Genomic DNA, 18,405 nt, shown 5'->3' with positions numbered 1-18,405 from the left:
TTTGCTTTTTCTTTTTTCCATTTATTGTTCAGTACAGGACACAGGTGAGGTAAGACATCTCACAAGGGTCTAAGCTGATGGGCTCCTTGCTGATGAAGCTGAAGGATGCAAAAGACTAGTTCCTTTTTCCTTCCCCCAGCACCAGTGGCCCCCTCTCCCTGCAGTGCTGCAGAGAAAGGGGGAGGCACTGGCCAGGTTGACTGTGGGCTCTTACAGGTCAACAGGCCACCAAGGATTTTGCCAATTCAGAGAGGAGGCTGTCAAGACTCTGCTGAGACAGGCTCCTGCTAACAGGACTCCAACATGGTGGTGGGGGTTAGCAGCACAGCTAGAACAATGACTGGAGGGGAGAAGCCTCAGAGGAGGCCTCTGTACTGAGACATGTGCAATGAAAGGTCCCTTCTTGCTTCCATTTCTTGCTCTTAACCACAAGGGACTGCTCCTCACAGGCTGCTTCAGTGTTTGGCATTGATAATATCCACAAACTCTGGCTTGAGAGAAGCTCCACCAACAAGGAAGCCATCCACATCATGCTGCGAGGCCAGCTCCTTACAGTTGCTGCCAGTGACCGAACCTAAGGAGGGAGCAGTATTTTAAGGTCAGATGTGGCCAGCTCTAGGAAAAGGGGCTAGGGCAGAAAGCTAAGATGAGCCACATCTTACTCTGCAGACAGTAAAACAGCCTCCCATTTACTGAAACAAGATAATAGGTGGTTCGTCATGCTCTGACAACCTCAGGTTTCCTCATCAGCAGAGAATGTTTTATAGCTGCAGCAACAAGCAGATAAACTAACTGCTTCCTGCACCATAAGTGGCTTCAATTTCATTTACCTCCATAGATGATCCTAGTTGACTGAGCAACAGCATCAGACACGTGGCTTTTCAGCCACGCCCTCAGCTTCTCATGAACTTCCTGAGCCTGCAACGGAACATAATTGGAAGGATCTTTAGAGATTCTCTAAACCTTTAGAGAGAGACTTCAAGATGATATCAAGTGGGAAGGGTCAGCTGACCATTTAGTCAGCCACCTTTCCCCTGCTCATACCTGCTGGGGAGTTGCAGTTTTACCAGTTCCAATAGCCCAAACTGGCTCATAGGCAAGAACCACTTTACTCCAGTCCTTCACATTATCTGGGGAGGAGAGAGAAGGTAAAACTAAGCACAGTACCCCGTGCTGGGAAGGGTAGAGCTGGAAAGGTTTCTGGAACACGCAGGCCTTTTATTAACATGATCATTACTGCATGTGGACATTTGCAGCAACATATCTGTGAGCCTTAAAAGGAAGGCCAAAATGGCCATTTCTCAAGTGTCCAAAGCAGAAGAAAAGCATCCATTTTCTTCTCTTACCAGCAATGGCCTTTGTCTGCTCAAAAACCACCTTCTCTGTTATGCCAGCTTCTCTCTCATCCAGCTTCTCTCCAATGCAGGCAATGACTCCAAGGCCCTCAGCGAGAGCATGAGCCACCTTCTGCCCAATCAACTGGGAATGGAAAAGAAACAAGTTAACTGATAGTCAGACCTACTCCTGTAGTCGTATTTTAACTGTTCACCCCTCCAGCCTTTGCAGGCACACCTGAGCTGGACCATCTCTCCATCCCAGGGACACCCACCTCATCAGACTCTCCAAAAACATGTCTTCGCTCAGAGTGGCCCAGGATCACCCACGCAGCTCCAATATCTTTGATCATTGCTGGGCTGGGAAGAAAGGAGATTACTCACGCCTCTGGAGCAAATTCATGTCCCAGAGGCTTTACTCTTCTCTGTGGGCTCACCTGATCTCTCCTGTGAAAGCACCTTTTGGTACCTTGTAACAGTTCTGTGCTGCAACTCCGATCTTTGCATCAAGCTTCTGACGAGCGAAGTCAAGGTAGATGGAGGGGGCTCCACAAACCACCTCTGGAAGGCAAAGAAGGTGGTTACCCTTGAGACAGGCAACAGGCAGAAACTGTGCCCAGCCACAAACCCAAAGCCCCAAGAGATCATCCCTCTCCCCTCCCGCACTCCTGGGACGGCTCAGCCTGCCTGCCCTCGCTGACATTTGGGGGACCCTCTGTGCAGCAGTAAAGTCCCCGCTATCTGATGACTCAACAGCAGGGAGGAAGCTCTTTCCAGGGGACAGACAGGTGATACCAGGGGACGGCCAGGCCCCTCACCTGGTTCACACGGGTCCCTTGGACAGGGCGCAGCTGAGGCACCGGGTGGGAGTCCTGCCCTGCTACCCGGGCCGGGGGAGTGGGCAGCACCAGGTTATGCCTGGGGCTGCAACCGGGTAGGGTGGCGGGGCAGGCCTCGCAGCCTGCGCCGGCAGCGCCGCTCCAGGTGTCCTCGGCTGCAACACGGAGCTCCACACTCCCGGTCCCGGCCGGGAGACGGCAACGGGAGCGGCCGGGGCAGGGTACCGGCAAGGGCGAGGCCGAGGCGCAGGGCCCGGGAAGTCGGGCGACCGGGTGCCTCGGCGGCGGGGGCACTGGGCCGCCCGCTGCCGGTGGTAGAGGCCTCCTCCCGGGTCCCGCCGCCCGGGGGTGCAGCCAGAGGCGACCCGGGTGGCGGCCCGCACGTGTCCGCCGGGCCCGCAGCCCCAGATCCGGTTTCGCGGGTATATTTAGCTCCGCCGCCGCCGGGTTATATTTAGGCCCCCGCCGCCCTCTGACATTTGCTGCTTCCCCGCCCGGGACCGGGCCTCGGGCCCCGCCGGGCCGCGAGACGCCGCGCGGGACGTGCGCTACGTGCGGCCGCGCCCTCACCGGTGTCGGCGGAGAGCTTGGCCCCGTTTAGCGTCTGGATGAGCTCGCCCAGGCTCTTCTTGTCGCCGTTCATCTTCCAGTTACCCCCCACGAAGAACTTCCTGGGCGCCATGACGAGAGCGGGCAAGGACCGGTACCGGAGGAGAAGCGAAGGTCAGCGGCAGCGGCGCGGGCGGATACCGGCGCCCGCTTTTATCGCCCGGCAGCGCCTCAGAGCTCCGCCCCGCGCTGGCCTCTCCCCCCTCTGGCCCCGCCCCGCGCCCCCGTGCGGCGGGGCGCGGAGGGGGCCCGGGGCGCGGAGGGGGCCCGGGGCGCGGAGGGGGCCCGGGGCGCGGAGGGGGCCCGGGGCGCGGAGGGGAGCCTGCCGCACCGTCAGCGCCCACCCACCACGACCACTCGTGTTCCAGGGCCCCAGCAATGCAGAGGGCAGGCAGAAACCAGCGGGGGAGTATTTCGACTTTTATTTTGTCCCTCGTGTATTTTGGCATGTAAAGGGCACACAAGGGGGGTGTGCTGCTCACCGCCCGCCCCGCACCCGCCCCAACAGGGCAGGCGGGAGGGGGGGGAGGGAGGGACCCCCCATACACAAGCCACACATACACACAATCCCCCTCCTCCCCTTCCGGTCAGCAAGGAGGTGGCATCATCCCACCAAGCAGCAAAGCACTAGGGCTGTGTGTCACACCGGGGTGGGGACAGTGAGGATATTTCCTATAGAAAGATATTCCCACCCCTCCCCGGACCCCCTTCGCTCATGTTCACAGGGGGCTCCAGCCCCCAGTCTATTTATTCAGAGAACTCTTGTCTCCCCACGTGTCTCCACGGAGAGGCCACAAAGGGACGAGTAGGGAAAGAGAAGCAAGGGAGAGAAGGACCCCACTCTCATCCTCACTGCCCCCCCCCCCCCGCCTTCAGCCCACTCTCCCCCCACCGCACATGGCAAGAGGATGTTCTAGCTGGGAATCCGCTGATAGAAGTAGATGTAGCCCAGGTCCTTGGGGGGCTTCTCAGAAGCACAGACTTTCTGGTCGTTGTAGATCACCCACCTGCAACATGGAGAAGGGGAGCTCAGGGACACCTTTCTGCAGCTAAGATACAACTTGATTCCCCTTGCCTGCTCTCATCCCCAACCCCCCAACACCTCTTGCAGTACAGTGATTTAAAACTGTACATCAGACTCCCCTTACACTGTGAAAATCCCTCTTACCTGCCCTCTTTCTTGATGTGACAAACATAGTGTCCACACATAGTTGAAGTGCCCATGTGGCTGATGAAGGCAAACAGCTGATATTCTTGAGAGGAGAAGGGAAGAGAGGACTGATCAGAGAAAGAAAGGCATCTTACCCCGAAACACCCTGTGCAAGGCCCTCTCTAGAAAAGAATCCCTGAAGGAAGCTCTGCTGCATAATAATTTAGAAATGGGTCCTCATCAAGCATGACTGCAAGGATTTGGTCTAAAGGCCAAATGTGCAGGTAAAACAGGAGATGGCAACTGCCATTTAGTCTTCCCTCTTCCAACAGTTTATTTGGCCCATGGGTGCTGGGTGCGTAACGGCAGAGATCCCCCCTCCCAACAGCACTCAGCAGCCTTGCAGCACTGGCACTGATTCTGCAGAGACAGGAACCTGTTTTTTCAATGGGAGCCTAAGGAACAGAAAAGCCTCCCAGGACAACCGGGAAAAAGCAGCAGAGCCATTCCTGTCTTTCACTTGATGATGCTTCCTCTGCCTCTCTCTTACTGGCTTCCAGGTAATCCGGGGCCTGAAGGGTCTAGACCCTACTCTGCCATCACTCTCCTGCTCCTCCCTGATTCTACCTCAACAGCCAGACCAGCTCTGTGGCAGCTGCTGCTGCTGCTAAAACTGTGGTACTGCATGGATGAGGGAGGATAAAGCCATGTTGAGTTTGCACCCTAAAATCCACATTCCTACTGCTTGGAACTCACTTCCAGGCCCGTCGCGCACTTTAGGACCCACAGGGACAGATTCAGAGATGGACTCAGCTGCCGAGCGCCCCTCTGAGATATCCATAGCAGCTTCTGCATCAAGGTCGTCAATGTGACTAAAGATCCAATCTACGGCACGCTCCAGACTGTTGCTCTGGAAGGAAGAAGAGAAGACACTGAACTTGGTAATGCCTGTTCCTGAGAATATCCTTTCACTTGGACATCACCCATGCCTCTCACCGTCGCTCTAAGCGCTTTCATAGCCTGCTCCCGGGAGAAGCCCATGGAGACAATGGTGGCCACACTGTCTTCTGAAGGAGGGTCTGGGCAGGCAATAGTTGACCCTGGCCCACTGGATCCAGGGAGAACTAACGGGTTAGCAAAGTCTGCAGCAGAAAACAGAATGCAGCTCTGAGCAGTCAGATCTCTCTGGAAGAGATACAGCCTGAGGTCCCAACTACTTCAGTTTTCCACTGCAGCAGTGGGACAGGAAGTATGATGGCCCAGATGCAATAAGCTTCGCCATGGCCATGTGGTCTCATACCTGGATCATCCATATGTGACATGACCCAGTTCATGGCAGCCTCAACCCCACTGTTCCCTGTGTAATACACGGCTTTGCGGCAGGCATCCATGGGAAAGCCCATCTCCACTAGCTGGATAATCACTGACTCATCCAACATGGGTGCTGTGGGAAGACAGATATTAGAGCCACCCACTCCCACCCAGCCCTGCCTGCTCTGTTTTCTAGTGTCACACAGCCCCCCACGCCACCATTTCCTGTCTTCGTTTCGCTCAAGTTCTGTCTCTCTGCTCTTCTCATCCTTTGCTACCTTTCTTCTTCAGAAGCACAGTCTCACACCCAGGCACCCCAGGGAACAAAAGGATTCAACTTACGAACTCAGGAACACTGGCTCTTCCCTACACTCCAAACCCTACCTCCCACTGCACTTTGTGAAAATAAAATACCTCTGCCCCCTCTAAATGCACCAGACATGTCATCTCCCCACCTTCCACAGAACAGGAATCAACAAATGCCCTTGCATAACACCCTTGCATAACAGGCATGCAAGGGAGGCAGCCAGCATTCACTGACAGAGGAACAGGGAAAGTCTGAGCAGGTGGAAACCGCTAGCACGGGAGACGAGACAAGGAGAGCAAGGAAATGAGGCATCAGGAAGAGAGAAGAATCACTAACATGTCGGAGAGGAGAAGTGAGGGGAGCAGAAGGAGTCGTCGTCCTCGTTGCCATAGAACCCCAGGCTACCTTTGGGCTCATCTGGTGTCACCAGTGGGGGCGCGATGTCTGGCATTTCTTCTTCTCCATCTTGCAGCCCTGTTCCCTGCAGTGCAGAGATATCCAGCTCCTCTGGCATTTCAATGGAGACATCTGCAAGATACAGTCTTGCTCAGCCTCCCCACAGGGGCAGAAGCAAAGGACTCGGTTGGGAGATCTAGAAGGGTAAGTCCCTCGGGATGCAATACACTACAGTCTGCAGCTCCTTTCAGGGTAGTTACTTTCCTCTTTGTAGTAATGACTACTATACCCATACATGACTCCCAATACCTATATGCTCGGTACTTCTCATCCTTCTTACCAAGCTTTTTGGGCACCCAGTCCAGACCAAAAGTGAATTTCTTGATCTGGATCACCAGATAATCCGGGAAAGAGGCGAACCGTGTTGTTCTGAAAGAGATACATAACACTTTTAAATACTTTGGCAGCAATGATTGAGGGCACCTAGTTGATTCAAGAAAACAGTGAGTAGGGTGGAGGCATGTCTTAAGGGGGGATACACAGATCTATGCAGCTCTCCTATGTTGAGCTTAAAGCTCCTCAAACACAGAACCATTTCTAAAGCAAATGCTCTGACAAGATGAGACGGAATGCAACACAGACAAATTCTTGGGGGTGAGGAAAAATAGTACATGTTCTCTACCTTGCAATCATGTATTTTACAAGCCTCCTCCTATTTTAGTATTTTAATTAGAATTCTAACCCTTAAGGAACGTAGAGGAAATAACATCTTTTATTAGACCAACAGATACAGCTGCAGGAACTGAGAAGCTTTCAAGGACAAGAGCACTTCTTCAGATACAAAGCAGAAGCAGTGAATTTTAAGCTAACTGAATTTGACTGAGCATTATTTAGTTAGATATTTTGAGAGAGAGGGTGTCTGGAATTTATGAAACAGAGGGGAATGTTTGTGAAGAGAGAAGCAGTAATAAGAGAGACAGATTCTTATTATCAAGGGATAATTGTAACATGCCGTAAAATTAATTTAAGCAACGGTATATATTCTATGCTAATTCTTACAAAGTGTTTGAACACAATTCATGACTTAAAAGCAAAACAAAATGTTACTTTTCAATGTGATCACGCTACTGACTGTTCGTTTATAGTAGCTATTCCTTAATAACAGAATATTTGTTAGAAACGCACTTCCAATTCTTTGAGGACTACTCCTTCATTGCAGAAGAACAGTCAGTAGCATCACAGCAGGAAGCTGCTTAAGCCTGTAATCTTCTCACCACACCTTTGCACTGTCACATGTGCTACAGGAAGTGAGATAAATTAAAGCTGTTTTTAAAAACTTGCTATTAGCATTAAAGTTAGCATTCTTCAAAATAACTCATGCATCTGTTAGACTTGGTGTATTGCTCAAACTTTGCTAGCTAAAAATTTCCTTCAAAGAAATTCTAGAGACCATGCAAGACCAGTGTTGCAATACTGTCAGTACTGGTTTTAAAGCTAGATTTTGAATTTACAGTAAAAGCTGCTAGCTTCCTGGAATATCACTGAATTTTCATAGCCCCTCAGCAATTGAAATCTGATAGTAAGGATTTCGCTAGCACTGTTGTTCTGCCCACTTTAATCCCTTGGGGGCAATCACTGGCAGACTGGTTCCCCCACTGCTTCAATGTTCCTCAGGCCTGGGGTGTGGAGAACTACAAAGCTTTGGTAACGCTTCTTTCCCAAGCAACTAAAAGAAGTCCCCAGAGATGCAGCTATCGCCAGTTTGTTACAGCCTGGCTGGTAACACACACACTCACTTGAGAGCCACAGACTTGGCCTGCAAGGCTGTGCTCCAGAAATCATCCACTTGCTCTGGAGCTCCGTAGGCCTCTAGGCAGGAGCTGAAAGGCACCTTGGCTCGCACCAACTCAGGCAGTGGCTGCTTCTCCTCCTCTGCCTGCCGCTTCTTCTCCTCATATTCCAGTAGTTCATCTAGAAAATAAAGCAGAGGAGTCAAGGACCACCTCTAGATACCTACAAAGCAACCGGTGCAAGCTACACCCAGAGGCAGAACAGGCCTATAGATACACGCCATCAAGAAATGAGCACAAAGTAGACAATGTCTGCCAGAGCGCTGTTCTGATACTGCAGTCCTGTTTCGCTGTTGAATCACAGCCCACCTTGTGGTGTTGGAGGGAAAGGTTCTAGAGGGACATCACTGTGTCACACAGCCCAGTCCAACAAAAGTAGGTAAAGGATCGATCTGGCTTCAGAAGTGGCAAAGCCAGTCCTTGAAGAAGTCTCTTTCACATTTAAGCTGTTCTGTAATAAAAGTACAATATCTAAACGTAACGTTTGCTGCTGTTCTGGCCTTGGCACATTACTGACCTTTGTTGAGTGCAGCATCCATGGGCACGGGCAGCTGCATGATATAGTCCACACGCTGGGTATATTTCACCTTTTCTGTGGCGAGGCACTTCAGCTTCTCCTCCACCAGAAAACGGAAGACCTCATTAGGGTTCTCCGAGCTGCGGCAGTTCCTCTGAAGAAGGAGATTAGAAGGATAGATGGAACATCAGAATGGCAGAAATAAATATCTGCTGTAGCAGCAGTTCCACACAGGACATAGCTAAAGAGTATTCATTTCTGTACCCAGACCACTGGAAAAGACAGCAAAGAGTAAACTAGAGCCAACTTGTGTACCCCAGAAACCCTTGCCATTCCTGTTCCTAAAGACAATTTACATCTGCAGCTGTGCCATTCCCAAAAGAGATTCCTCTAAGGAATCAGCCCTGAAAACATGGCCAAGCATCTCTCCTTCTCTCCTCCTGCAGGTGCTAGTTGGCCCACTTCCTTGTGTTCTCTCCCTCTCTCTGCTCCGACTGTCAGCTTCTCACCCCCACTCCTCACGCCCTGCTGTGAGGAGAAAACAAAGCTGGGCTTTTCCATGATTTGACAGGTATACTCAACCATTACCTCCACCATGTTAATGAAGTGCAGAAAGAATTCCTGGGCATCCTGCTGTCGGTTAGTGGAAAATTCTGGGTGGCCCTTTCCAATGAGGGACTTAAACATGCGCGGAGCAATGCCGTTTTGCATACCCTGCAAATAACAAGGTGAAATAGGAAGGTGGTCATAATTTGCTAAGCATGTGTCCTGGCACGTAGCACTCTACGCTTAGCCATGCTTTTCTTCAGGTGACAGGGCCCTGGAACAATGTCTTCAGAAAGGGTTCTCTCTCCATCCCCATTTAACACACACATCAGGACAATGTGGTATCCAAGCCTCACCTTCTGATCAGGCTGCTGTTCCCCATCTCCAGAAGCTGGCTTTGAGTACTCCCCAGAAAGCAGTCCATGACCCAGTTTAGCTCTGGAATGATGAAGTCACTGTTAGCATCAAAAGTTCCTGCAATCCCTCATACTCCAGGAGCCACATCAACCCATCCAGCTTTAACACTGCCATGGTCTGTCAATCTCACAGACATCAGCCTTCTCTGCTGCACCAGCCAAGATCATCTTAGCTTGGTCTGCTCTCTGGTCCCATGAGACATCATTGACTTGAAAGTTGCTAGGATTTCTGGGCACTGATCTCAACCATTGCTTATACAGTGGGGAGAACATACAGGAACAGCTTCCTTTTCTCCACAGAAGGGCAGCTGGTGCTGAGCCATCCAGCAGCTGCGCAACAGCCAAACTAGGCTGCAGCCTGACGTGGGTAAAGTAGCAGTGTATCTAATTGACTGTTCAGAAGACAACAGGACAAAGTGAAATTGTCTGAGCCAGAAATAGCATTGCTGTGAGCAGACAGATCACATTTTACCAGGGGAAAGATCAAGAATAACTGCATGAGACACTTAATGGACAACAGTAACGTTCATGGTTTTCCTCCTGTGCTCAGACTCTCCTACTATTCCACTTCACTCCAGTCCCTCCCTTTGCCCAGGCAAAAGTCCTTCTGGCTGTCTCAGCTTAATCCCCTCCTCAGTGAATGCCGAGCCCCAGGCTGTCCAAATTTAGAATCCTCCCTTACCGCTGAACTCCCTTCCATAAATGCCACCCTTCCATTCCTCCACCCCAAACCTCCATATACTGCTTTGCTGTTTTGGAGCAGATGTAGCTCAGAATTCATGTATTTAAAATGCAACACCCTCCCCAACCTTGTGTTCCTTCTTCTGCTATTGCTTGCATAATACCTCTTGCAGCAAGTATCCTTAAGCATATATAAATTATCCACTGGGAATAAAGTTGCCGAAATCTTTGTATTTCTTTGCTCTTAGCCATCTCCCTCCACTGCAGATTGCAAGGACCTTTTGCTGTTATGTAGATAGAATATGCCTACCAGAAATCCCCCCGTGGTAACAGATGGTACTGCGTTCCCACATAATACATTTAAGAGCCTCTCATGAACACTGAGGTGCACTCTGTCCTCTTAATCTAGGGCATTCAGCTGAACTTTCTTGGCTTAGATCCTTATTGATCACTGAGGATCAGTGTCTCTGGTGATGGACACAGAAACAGAGAGGCAAGGCTTGAGGGAGAAACCTGCAGCAAAGCACACTGTAGTAGCGCAGAGGGGACGCACCCAGGCAGCCTCAGCCTTCCTTCTCTCACCAAAACTCTACGTACACTTGTGTGCTGAAGTCCTGTGTGGGGTCCGAAGGTGCACTTTGGAATATCTTCTCCAGCTTGTCCACATACCTGCAAAGCAAAATGGAGCAATCTAAGGGACATAGGGGTTCATCTAGCAAAGACGCAGTTCTGAGCCTGATTACTGTAACAGAAGCTCCCAGCTCTAGGAGTCCTTTGTACTGATCCCAGGGGATCCCAGGCTAATGGAAAGGCGTGATTAAGCTCACTTACTTTCTCTGGAAGTCTGGGATACTGAACAGCACCTGCATCACTGAATTGAGGTAGCAACTGTTGCCCAGGTTACGGATACCAGTGTACCCAGGCCCATAGAGGGGCTTGAGCTGCACACCAGACTCCTGGATGAGCTCCCACTCCCCAATGCGCTGGTTCATGTCTATTTCCAGTTCTGTCATTGTCTTGTCTGTCTGTGGAGGGAAAGAACAGGAAAAACCCTCAAAGAAGACTCAAGGGAACATCAGAGGCGTGAAAAGTGCAATGCTGTATAGAAACATAGAGTCAAATCCATTCTGTTTTATTAAATCAGAAGAGGAGGAAGATACAAGAATTGTTTCTAAATTGTATCTAAATACCTGGGACAGAAAGAGGAATGCTAAGAAACACGGGAGAAATCTGAACCATCCCCTGTACAGGGGCATGGAAATCACACACCAGCACTGAATCTAGGGAACAAAGCTCAGTGCCTGGGAACCTCCCTGTCCACAGTACTGATACAGAACCCAAGGAAATAAAACTGAGGGACAGGAAAGAAAGCCAAAAAAAAAAAAAGCAATGAAAGAAGAGAGGCAGATGACACGACTCTCTACCTGACAAAAGACAGGGTTTCTTGACAAGGCATGGGTTCTGCATAGCCACAGAAAGCTGGGGTTCAGCTAAGACACCTCAGAGTTGCTTCTCTCCTGCTCTGGGCCTATGGCGGATAAGGCCCCAACCCTCCCTCCCCCCTCACCTTCTGCATCTTGAGCATGTCAATCCCAAAGTGAGCAAGGTGCTCTGCCAGGTTGGGATCCAACACCATGTCATCCTCATCGTAGGAGTAGACATCTATGCAGGAACACAGAGGAGAGAATTATTATAATTCTCACTCCTGTCATTTAACATTCACTGCTGGATGAAGAGAACAGAGTTGCTCTGAACTGGGAGTTTTGACAAACTGAGTAGTTGGGGTTTCTCTCCTTTCTCAGGAGAGTAGCATGACAAGACAGAATATTGAAGTTCCTCCAAACACGTGACAAGACAAACAACTTTGTCATTGATCAAGGTACAGAGGTACACGTAATTCTGGAGTGAGGAAAGTGGGTTACTGTGCCATATACTCTCTACCCAGGCATGGCACACAAAATTCTTTGACAAATATCCCACCACAGCATATAAGTCAGCAACCTGGATAACTACTCTAAAACTCTCCAAATTCCACGGGAGGGGAGGAGGAAGGCAAGGTTTTATCAGCTGGTTCTTTGCCTGCCACGAGAAGCAGGTCAGAGTGGGAAAGTTCGTGATAGGACGACACTGAATGTTCCAGGTCATAAGATGGTCAACACCAGCCTAATTCCTGGAAACCCCCCCGGACTTCCCTTGTCAGAAACCGCAGTCAGAGTGGTGCCTGGCATCTATAAGCCTCACAGGATCCCCCTTCTCACCGGCCCCATCAGGAGTAATTGTTCCCAGTTTCACAGCCAGTGGGTAGCCAGTTTCCCGATAATGCTCAACCGCATGATTGTTGCCACCACTGCCATCAAAATAGCGCCGACCACAGAGGATGGCTCCATCGGTCATGTTCAGCCACAGGTTCTCCCTCATGTCACACTTGCTGCACTTCCAGCCACTATGGACAAGGAACAGAGAAAAAGAGATTAGGGTGAAAACCTTTGGGTTCTGCTTCCCAAGCCCTCTCCATTACTGCCTGCTGACCATAGTATAAGCAATCTCATTCCTCTTTTACTTCAGAGCACTGGGCATCCTGAAATACCTTGGTTTGCTACTTCCCCTGAATTTACTATGACAAGGCACACTCAGAGACTCACAAAAAGAGTCTCATCTGCTGCTGCAGTCCAGGTCAGGAGAAGAAATTGATGGGGGTGGGTCTGGGATACAGAGCAACACAGCTAGTTTCAGTATTATGCTCACCATGGTGGGATGCGGACATCATTCTGAAGTTGGTGCAGGGAAAAAGCGTGTTTGGATACACGCCGAACCTCCCCATCCCAAGCTTGCACCTCCTGCTTCCGTGAGGCTGAATCTGCTGTCAGGATGGCCTCAACTGCACTGGCAATCTGGAATTAGGACATCAGGAAAAAAAAAAATGAAGGGCACAAGGAGGGAAGCTTCCAGTATGACAACGCTCCACATTTAGGCTCAGATTGGCAAGTTAGTTGTGCCAGGGCAGCATTCAGGAGCCTCAGTCACAAGCCAGGGCTTCGTAATATAAAGCACTGTGTAAGTGTAGAAGAACCCTGCTTACTCCAAGCTGAGACTTCACAGCAGCTCTGCAGGATCCCTTTTACAGGACAGCAGTTCCTTCTCTGTAATGGTGTGTTTCCTCCTTACCAAGAGAACACAGAGCCTCCACCCAAACATACCCTGTCTCTGACCATGTCTGGTAGTCCCTCCAGTCCATCACGAGGAATATCCAAATGCTCTGGGAAAATTACTATTTTTACATCTTCGTCATATTCAAATTTTTCCTCTGTGATGTCAAATCCACCTTCTACACCTATAGGAAGAAAAAATATTGCAGTAATAGGTAAAACTAAATATCTTCCGAGGTCTCTTTGCCCATAGCTTACATGGAATAAGGCACCATGACTAAGGCAAAGCTCTAGATCAATGATCCACAATCTTTCTTCTATTTCTGGATCCCAAAGTTTCTGCTGGAGGTGTGGACTTCACAGGAGCAAATACAAGCCTAGGAACAATAGGTTTGCTTTTACCAGCTCTTTTGACGGATGCTTAGAAGGAATCTCCAGACCCTGACTACAACCAGAAAAAAGACCCGCTCTAGAGAGACAGTTGTCAGAACAGAGCCGTGACAAAGCACTGCTGTTCATCCTTCACAGTACATCCAAGATGATGAATGGAGATGTGCATGAAGAGTTCATGTTCTAACCCTGTTCAAAGGTCTAGCCTACCAGCATCTTTAAGAAGCCTGGCTCTGCTTCTTGCCTCTTCCAGGAAGGAGAGTTCAGAGTCCTGAGCTTAAGCAAGGAGGACCAGGAGCTCCTCTGGAACCAGAACATCCAGAATTACATAAAAAGTCTTAGGAAAGGTATAGTGCTAGTAGTTTCTCATGCCTACCTAGCCATGCTTTCCAGAGGTTGCAAGAGAAATGGGAGTTCCATACATAACAGGTTATTTGCCAGTTGTCAAGAGTCATGATGGATGGTCACTAAAAAGTAACATTTGCAGTGGAGGGAACAGTTTCCGATTTACACAGGTACTCAGGAAAAAACTTTGGCCTTTCCTGTTCTCCAAGTGTTGACTGACACCTTACATCCCAGAAGGAAACAGGCAGAAGACACACTGCTTACTAGCAGCCTTAACTCCCTATGTTTTTTTTAACTGAATCTCCTTTATTTCTTTAAAAATGGCATGCTATGACTGCAACAGGTCTCTGAAGATCTGTTGCTACAACAAATCTCTGAAAGGAATATGACTTTTTGCTGTTTAATGCCTCAGCCTTAAGAATCCTGTGTGTGACACAGTTCTGATAACCATTACTGCATTTAGTTAAAACACTGACAAAAACAACACGGTTCCCACAATCTCTCTTGCAACTCTCCCCTCAAATACCACATTTCTGACTATGCACAAACTGCCACGTATGAATACAGATGCCACAAGCCTGAGTGATTTTAGAAATACCTTAAAACTGTCACCAGCACCATGCAACAACATACCCAGATAATCCTCTTCTGTGCCTCTTCAGCACATCCCAGAGAGATCTCTTGTCATCACTTCACAGAGTAAAGCATTACAAAATCCCTCAGGGTATCACAAAACTCCTGAACTCTAAACACACTAAAACAGATTGCTGAGGTCCCTGAGGGTGGTTATGTGAACCTTTTGAGGCTCCAGATGAGGAAGAGGGTCTTCAGCCAGCAGACTGCCTCCTAGCCCCTTCCCTGACATAGAGCCAACTACTTGACATGAGTTACACTGCCTCCCTCTTCACTTTTGTATCTAAGCACCACAAACTCCAAAAGTTGTTCAACCAACACGCAGGCATAGGAGGCAAACAATATAGATTTTTCTTCCCAAGGAGAGGGAAGCTGAGGTACAGACAGATCAAGGGCTACATTTTGCATCCAATGACATTTTGCTCCTAAATCTTTCTAGTACTTAAAAAAAACAAACTCCCATGTCAGGATTAGCTAAACCACCACAGTTTAGCTAAAAAAGAGGTGAAAAAAAATCTTTCCTGGCTTTAAGATCACTGCCTCACAGAGCTAATACTTTTTTTTTATTCTCTCCTGCTTCATTCACACCACTAAGCTGTTATCACAGGCAGCTATTTGCTGACCCAGTGACAACACTTGTCTCAAGACCTGTGTGGAACTGAGGATGTAAAAATAACTCATACTGCAAACTGGGCAGCATAGTCATATACACAAAAGCACTGGCTATCTGAAGAAATGTAGGTTCTAGTCTCAGTTTTGCTAGAAGTGACCTCTGGGGCTCCATTCATCTCACCATAAAAACAGGGAGCAGCTGAAAGTCCTAATGTTGGTGTTTGTGTTGTGGCAGCAGTGGAGTCACCAGGCGTCTGCTACACCATGGCACAGCCAGGGAAAAAGTGAGCAAAAAGGAAGATGTGCATGGTCCAGCTTCTGGATTTCCCTCTAGTGGCCAGCTTCCAGCAAGCCAAGAACCTGTTACTGCTAAAAAAATGTTCCTATCCTCTGCTTTATGGATCTCCATAATGGTTCAGAAATTACTAGCTGAGACTGCTCCAAATAAGCAGCACCTTCACCGACTGCCATGACAGCCTTTACAGTCGGTGCAAGAGAGTAACAGAACACCAACCCTGTTCTTCCAAAAAAAAGGGCTTGTTTTTAATATTTTAACATTCACATGTATTTCCTCCAGTATCAGCCTTGTATTTCGAAGTAGTATTGAGCCAAAAGTGTAAAAACAGCATTTACCAGTAATTTACCAGTAATTTCTTCCCCATATATATATCTAGTTCAATTTCTGAGAAGCTTAAAAATGTTTTCCTATCAGGAACTTCAAACTTACTTTTCAGACCTACACATTTTATCAGACTTATGTGAACCCCACACTGGATGCATCCATATAAAGCAACAGCCCCACACTGGTTATACGCACACCACGCTGATCAGGCATACAGAGTTAAGAGAGGATGCAAAGCATATTTATCTACAGAAAACATGGTGCAACTTTGAACACAGAGCAAAACTACCACCTCAACAGCTGTTTTACAGTAAATGCCCACCTAAGAGACACTAGAAAACATGAAGCTCAAATTCCATCGGGGATACTACCTTCAACTAACCCAGAAGAAGAAAGGCAAAAGAGATGTGCCATGAACGCAGGCGCTCCAGAGGACTAGTCCAAAACAACAAGGACGATACAGTACACAAGTGCTTTCTTACCAATAGCCAAGCGAGTTGGTTTCTTTCTTGGGGGATCCCCAGCACTGGAGTTGGTGTCTTCTTCCTTCTGTCGCATTGAGAAGAAATAGGGAAATAGAGTTAGGGGGACAGGCAAGCTGTGGTAAGCCTTAAGGATTGAAATGAAGTTACTCTGGAAACAGAAAAAGGCCAAGCAGAAATAGTGTGGGCAATCCATACAACAATTCCACATAAGCAGAGCTGAAGAAACGGTGTACCTTGATTCACCCAGAAAAACATCAGTTGTATTTGAGGAGAAAAAACTCTGTATCTGACTGAATACAGAGGCATAGCCCAGCTCTCAATTTCAGAACAAGTGTGATTGTATGTATTTTTATTTTTTACCGGTTTACGTGTTCTTTTGAGGTGCAGGTAGACCCGCTGTCCTGTTTTCTGATAGTGCTTTTCCACATACTGCTTCCCAAAGCCCAGGAACGTGTTCATGCAGATATACAAGCCACCATCTGACTCCTGGAAGGAAAGAGATAAAAACTAAAGGGAGGTGGTAAAGAATGTTGTTCTAACTGCTAGGATATGCAGAGGCTTACCTCTAGGAACACTATTAATTAAATCTTGGCTACAGCTCATTCCTACGTACGTAGCCACTTAGTAGCTAGTCAGAAATAAGATGGCAAGCCCCACCCTGGCTGCCCCAGAAGAACAGGTACTCCCGTCAAGATTATTTGCCTGTTCATTTATGGCAGGATGCTACCAAATCAGGAAACCCTGAGCTTCCCCAGAAGCTTCTCTCAGAAAAGGCCACAGTTCACATGTTCAGAACACAGCACAATCATTACCAACGAAACTGTGGCACCCTATCTGAAAGCATAATTCCCAGCACCATAGGGAACTCTGCCAAACTACAGCATGAGGAAGGTTAGCAGACTACTGTTTATATTTGCTGCTGCTTTCAAAACCTTGTGAGTAGCTCTGGAACGGATACAGAGTAAGTCCTCCCCATCCCACAAGCACCTGGGAAGCAGCACACTCATTCAGCAGAGATACCCTTTTTAAATCGGAGAAGTGAGGGACCCAAATATAAGATGCTGGAAGATAGGAAAACCAATAAGGAGCCTCAGCCTGCTTCCCAACATTAAGCAGCTAGGACCGAGTCAGAGCAGGGAGCGCATCGACAGGCACCACGGCAGGGCTCAGGAAGGGACAGAGGAGGAAGGCTGCTGTGTGCTGCCTCCTCGAAGGGCTCATATCTTCCAGCCGCAGCCCGTGCCTCCTGGTGGGTGGGGGCGCGGCCCGGCCGGTCGCCTGTAAAAGAAGCCGAGGGGGGCACCTCGCCCTCCCGCCGCCTCGACCTCCCCAGGCCCGCCTCGGTCGGGCGGGGGCAGGGAGGGAGGGAGGGAGGAGCAGGGATGCCGGCAGGGTGGAGACGGCCGGAGAAGGGACCACTGCCATCTTAATGACACAGCACCGACTCGCCCCTCGCCCGCCGGGCCGGGCGACGAGGCCGGAGGGGCAGCTCGGGCCCGGGCAGGGCGGGACCCCCGGTCCGCCCCCCGCCACCACGGGGCGCGCCCAGCATGCCCACGCAGGACTGCAAGCCCAGTTGTGCCCCTGCAGCGGCGATGGGTGAGGTTGGGGGGGGGGTGGCACCAGCTCCCCAGCCGCCCCCCTGGGCCGCGCCGCCGCCGAACAGGGCGACGGACCAGCCCACGCCCGCTCCGGCCCCAGAACTACAGCCCCCAGTACGCCGGCGGCGTGAGGGGCGCGGCGGGGCGCGGGGCACGCCGGGTGCTGTAGTCCCCGAGGGCCCGGTTCTCCAGCAGGCCGCGGGGCCGCTCCCGCCGCTGCGGAACCACAAGTCCCATGGCGCCCCGCGCGGGCGGCGCCCCGGCGGGCGGGCGGGCGGGCCGGGAGCAGGCCGGGGCGGGGGGCGGCCCGGCTGGGCGGGCGGGCCGGCCGCGGGGCGCGCTTACCGGCGTGTCAAAGGAAAAGGCGCACTCATCCTTGTGGACCCGGTCGCCGGCCTTGGGCACCCGGATGGACGGCAACACCGAGAGCAGCGCCTCGCTAAGCTCCGCCATGACAGCGGCTCACTGCGGCACCGCCCGCGGCCCCACCCTGACCAATCAGAGACCGGCGTGGTCTGACGGGCTCCGGCCAATCCGCGCCGGCAGCGAGGCTGAGGGCCGAGCCCGCAGCACCGCCCTGACAGTTCGCCCAATCGTAGCCAGCCTCCTGCCGTC

The 18,405-nt window shown here is 50.4% G+C and overlaps 2 protein-coding genes across 3 annotated transcripts; both read right to left on the bottom strand.

The window, feature by feature from the left end:
• TPI1 (triosephosphate isomerase 1) lies at positions 1-2,989 on the bottom strand. Its single transcript, XM_075109585.1, has 7 exons — positions 2,744-2,989; positions 1,772-1,895; positions 1,610-1,694; positions 1,347-1,479; positions 1,045-1,130; positions 831-918; positions 1-574 (listed from the first exon to the last, which is right to left on the bottom strand). The coding sequence occupies exons 1-7, from the start codon at positions 2,853-2,855 to the stop codon at positions 456-458; spliced, it is 747 nt and encodes a 248-aa protein (XP_074965686.1). The 5' UTR covers positions 2,856-2,989; the 3' UTR covers positions 1-455.
• A 196-nt stretch (positions 2,990-3,185) lies between these two features.
• On the bottom strand, positions 3,186-18,294 carry USP5 (ubiquitin specific peptidase 5). Of its 2 annotated transcripts, none has more exons than XM_075108893.1 (20): positions 18,136-18,294; positions 16,550-16,675; positions 16,187-16,253; positions 13,154-13,287; positions 12,702-12,847; positions 12,215-12,399; positions 11,524-11,618; positions 10,788-10,981; positions 10,554-10,625; positions 9,216-9,297; positions 8,902-9,027; positions 8,314-8,467; positions 7,743-7,917; positions 6,287-6,375; positions 5,887-6,078; positions 5,233-5,376; positions 4,929-5,074; positions 4,689-4,842; positions 3,951-4,035; positions 3,186-3,789 (listed from the first exon to the last, which is right to left on the bottom strand). In XM_075108893.1, exons 1-20 carry the CDS (start codon positions 18,241-18,243, stop codon positions 3,696-3,698), a joined length of 2,568 nt encoding a protein of 855 aa, XP_074964994.1. In that variant the 5' UTR covers positions 18,244-18,294; the 3' UTR covers positions 3,186-3,695. The 2 variants fall into 2 exon arrangements, with proteins under 2 accessions (XP_074964994.1, XP_074965003.1); XM_075108902.1 differs by having other exon boundaries at positions 5,956-6,078.
• Positions 18,295-18,405: the final 111 nt, after the last annotated feature.

Source organism: Phalacrocorax aristotelis, chromosome 1 (genome assembly GCF_949628215.1).
Source record: "Phalacrocorax aristotelis chromosome 1, bGulAri2.1, whole genome shotgun sequence".
Taxonomy (NCBI): Eukaryota; Metazoa; Chordata; class Aves; order Suliformes; family Phalacrocoracidae; genus Phalacrocorax; species Phalacrocorax aristotelis.
Note: the sequence above shows the minus strand (reverse complement) of the source record. Positions and strands in the feature narration are given on the sequence as shown.

Excerpts from the sequence above, each read along its gene's own strand:
- TPI1 (XM_075109585.1), bottom strand. The coding sequence starts at position 2,855 with ATGGCGCCCAGGAAGTTCTTCGTGGGGGGTAACTGGAAGATGAACGGC. Across the intron at positions 1,896-2,743 it reads CAAGCTCTCCGCCGACACCG|AGGTGGTTTGTGGAGCCCCC; the intron begins GTGAGGGCGCGG and ends TTTGCCTTCCAG. Across the intron at positions 1,480-1,609 it reads TTTTTGGAGAGTCTGATGAG|TTGATTGGGCAGAAGGTGGC; the intron begins GTGGGTGTCCCT and ends TTCCATTCCCAG.
- USP5 (XM_075108893.1), bottom strand. The coding sequence starts at position 18,243 with ATGGCGGAGCTTAGCGAGGCGCTGCTCTCGGTGTTGCCGTCCATCCGG. Across the intron at positions 16,254-16,549 it reads TCAAAAGAACACGTAAACCG|AAGGAAGAAGACACCAACTC; the intron begins GTAAAAAATAAA and ends TCAATGCGACAG. Across the intron at positions 10,626-10,787 it reads ATCCCAGACTTCCAGAGAAA|GTATGTGGACAAGCTGGAGA; the intron begins GTAAGTGAGCTT and ends TTTGCTTTGCAG.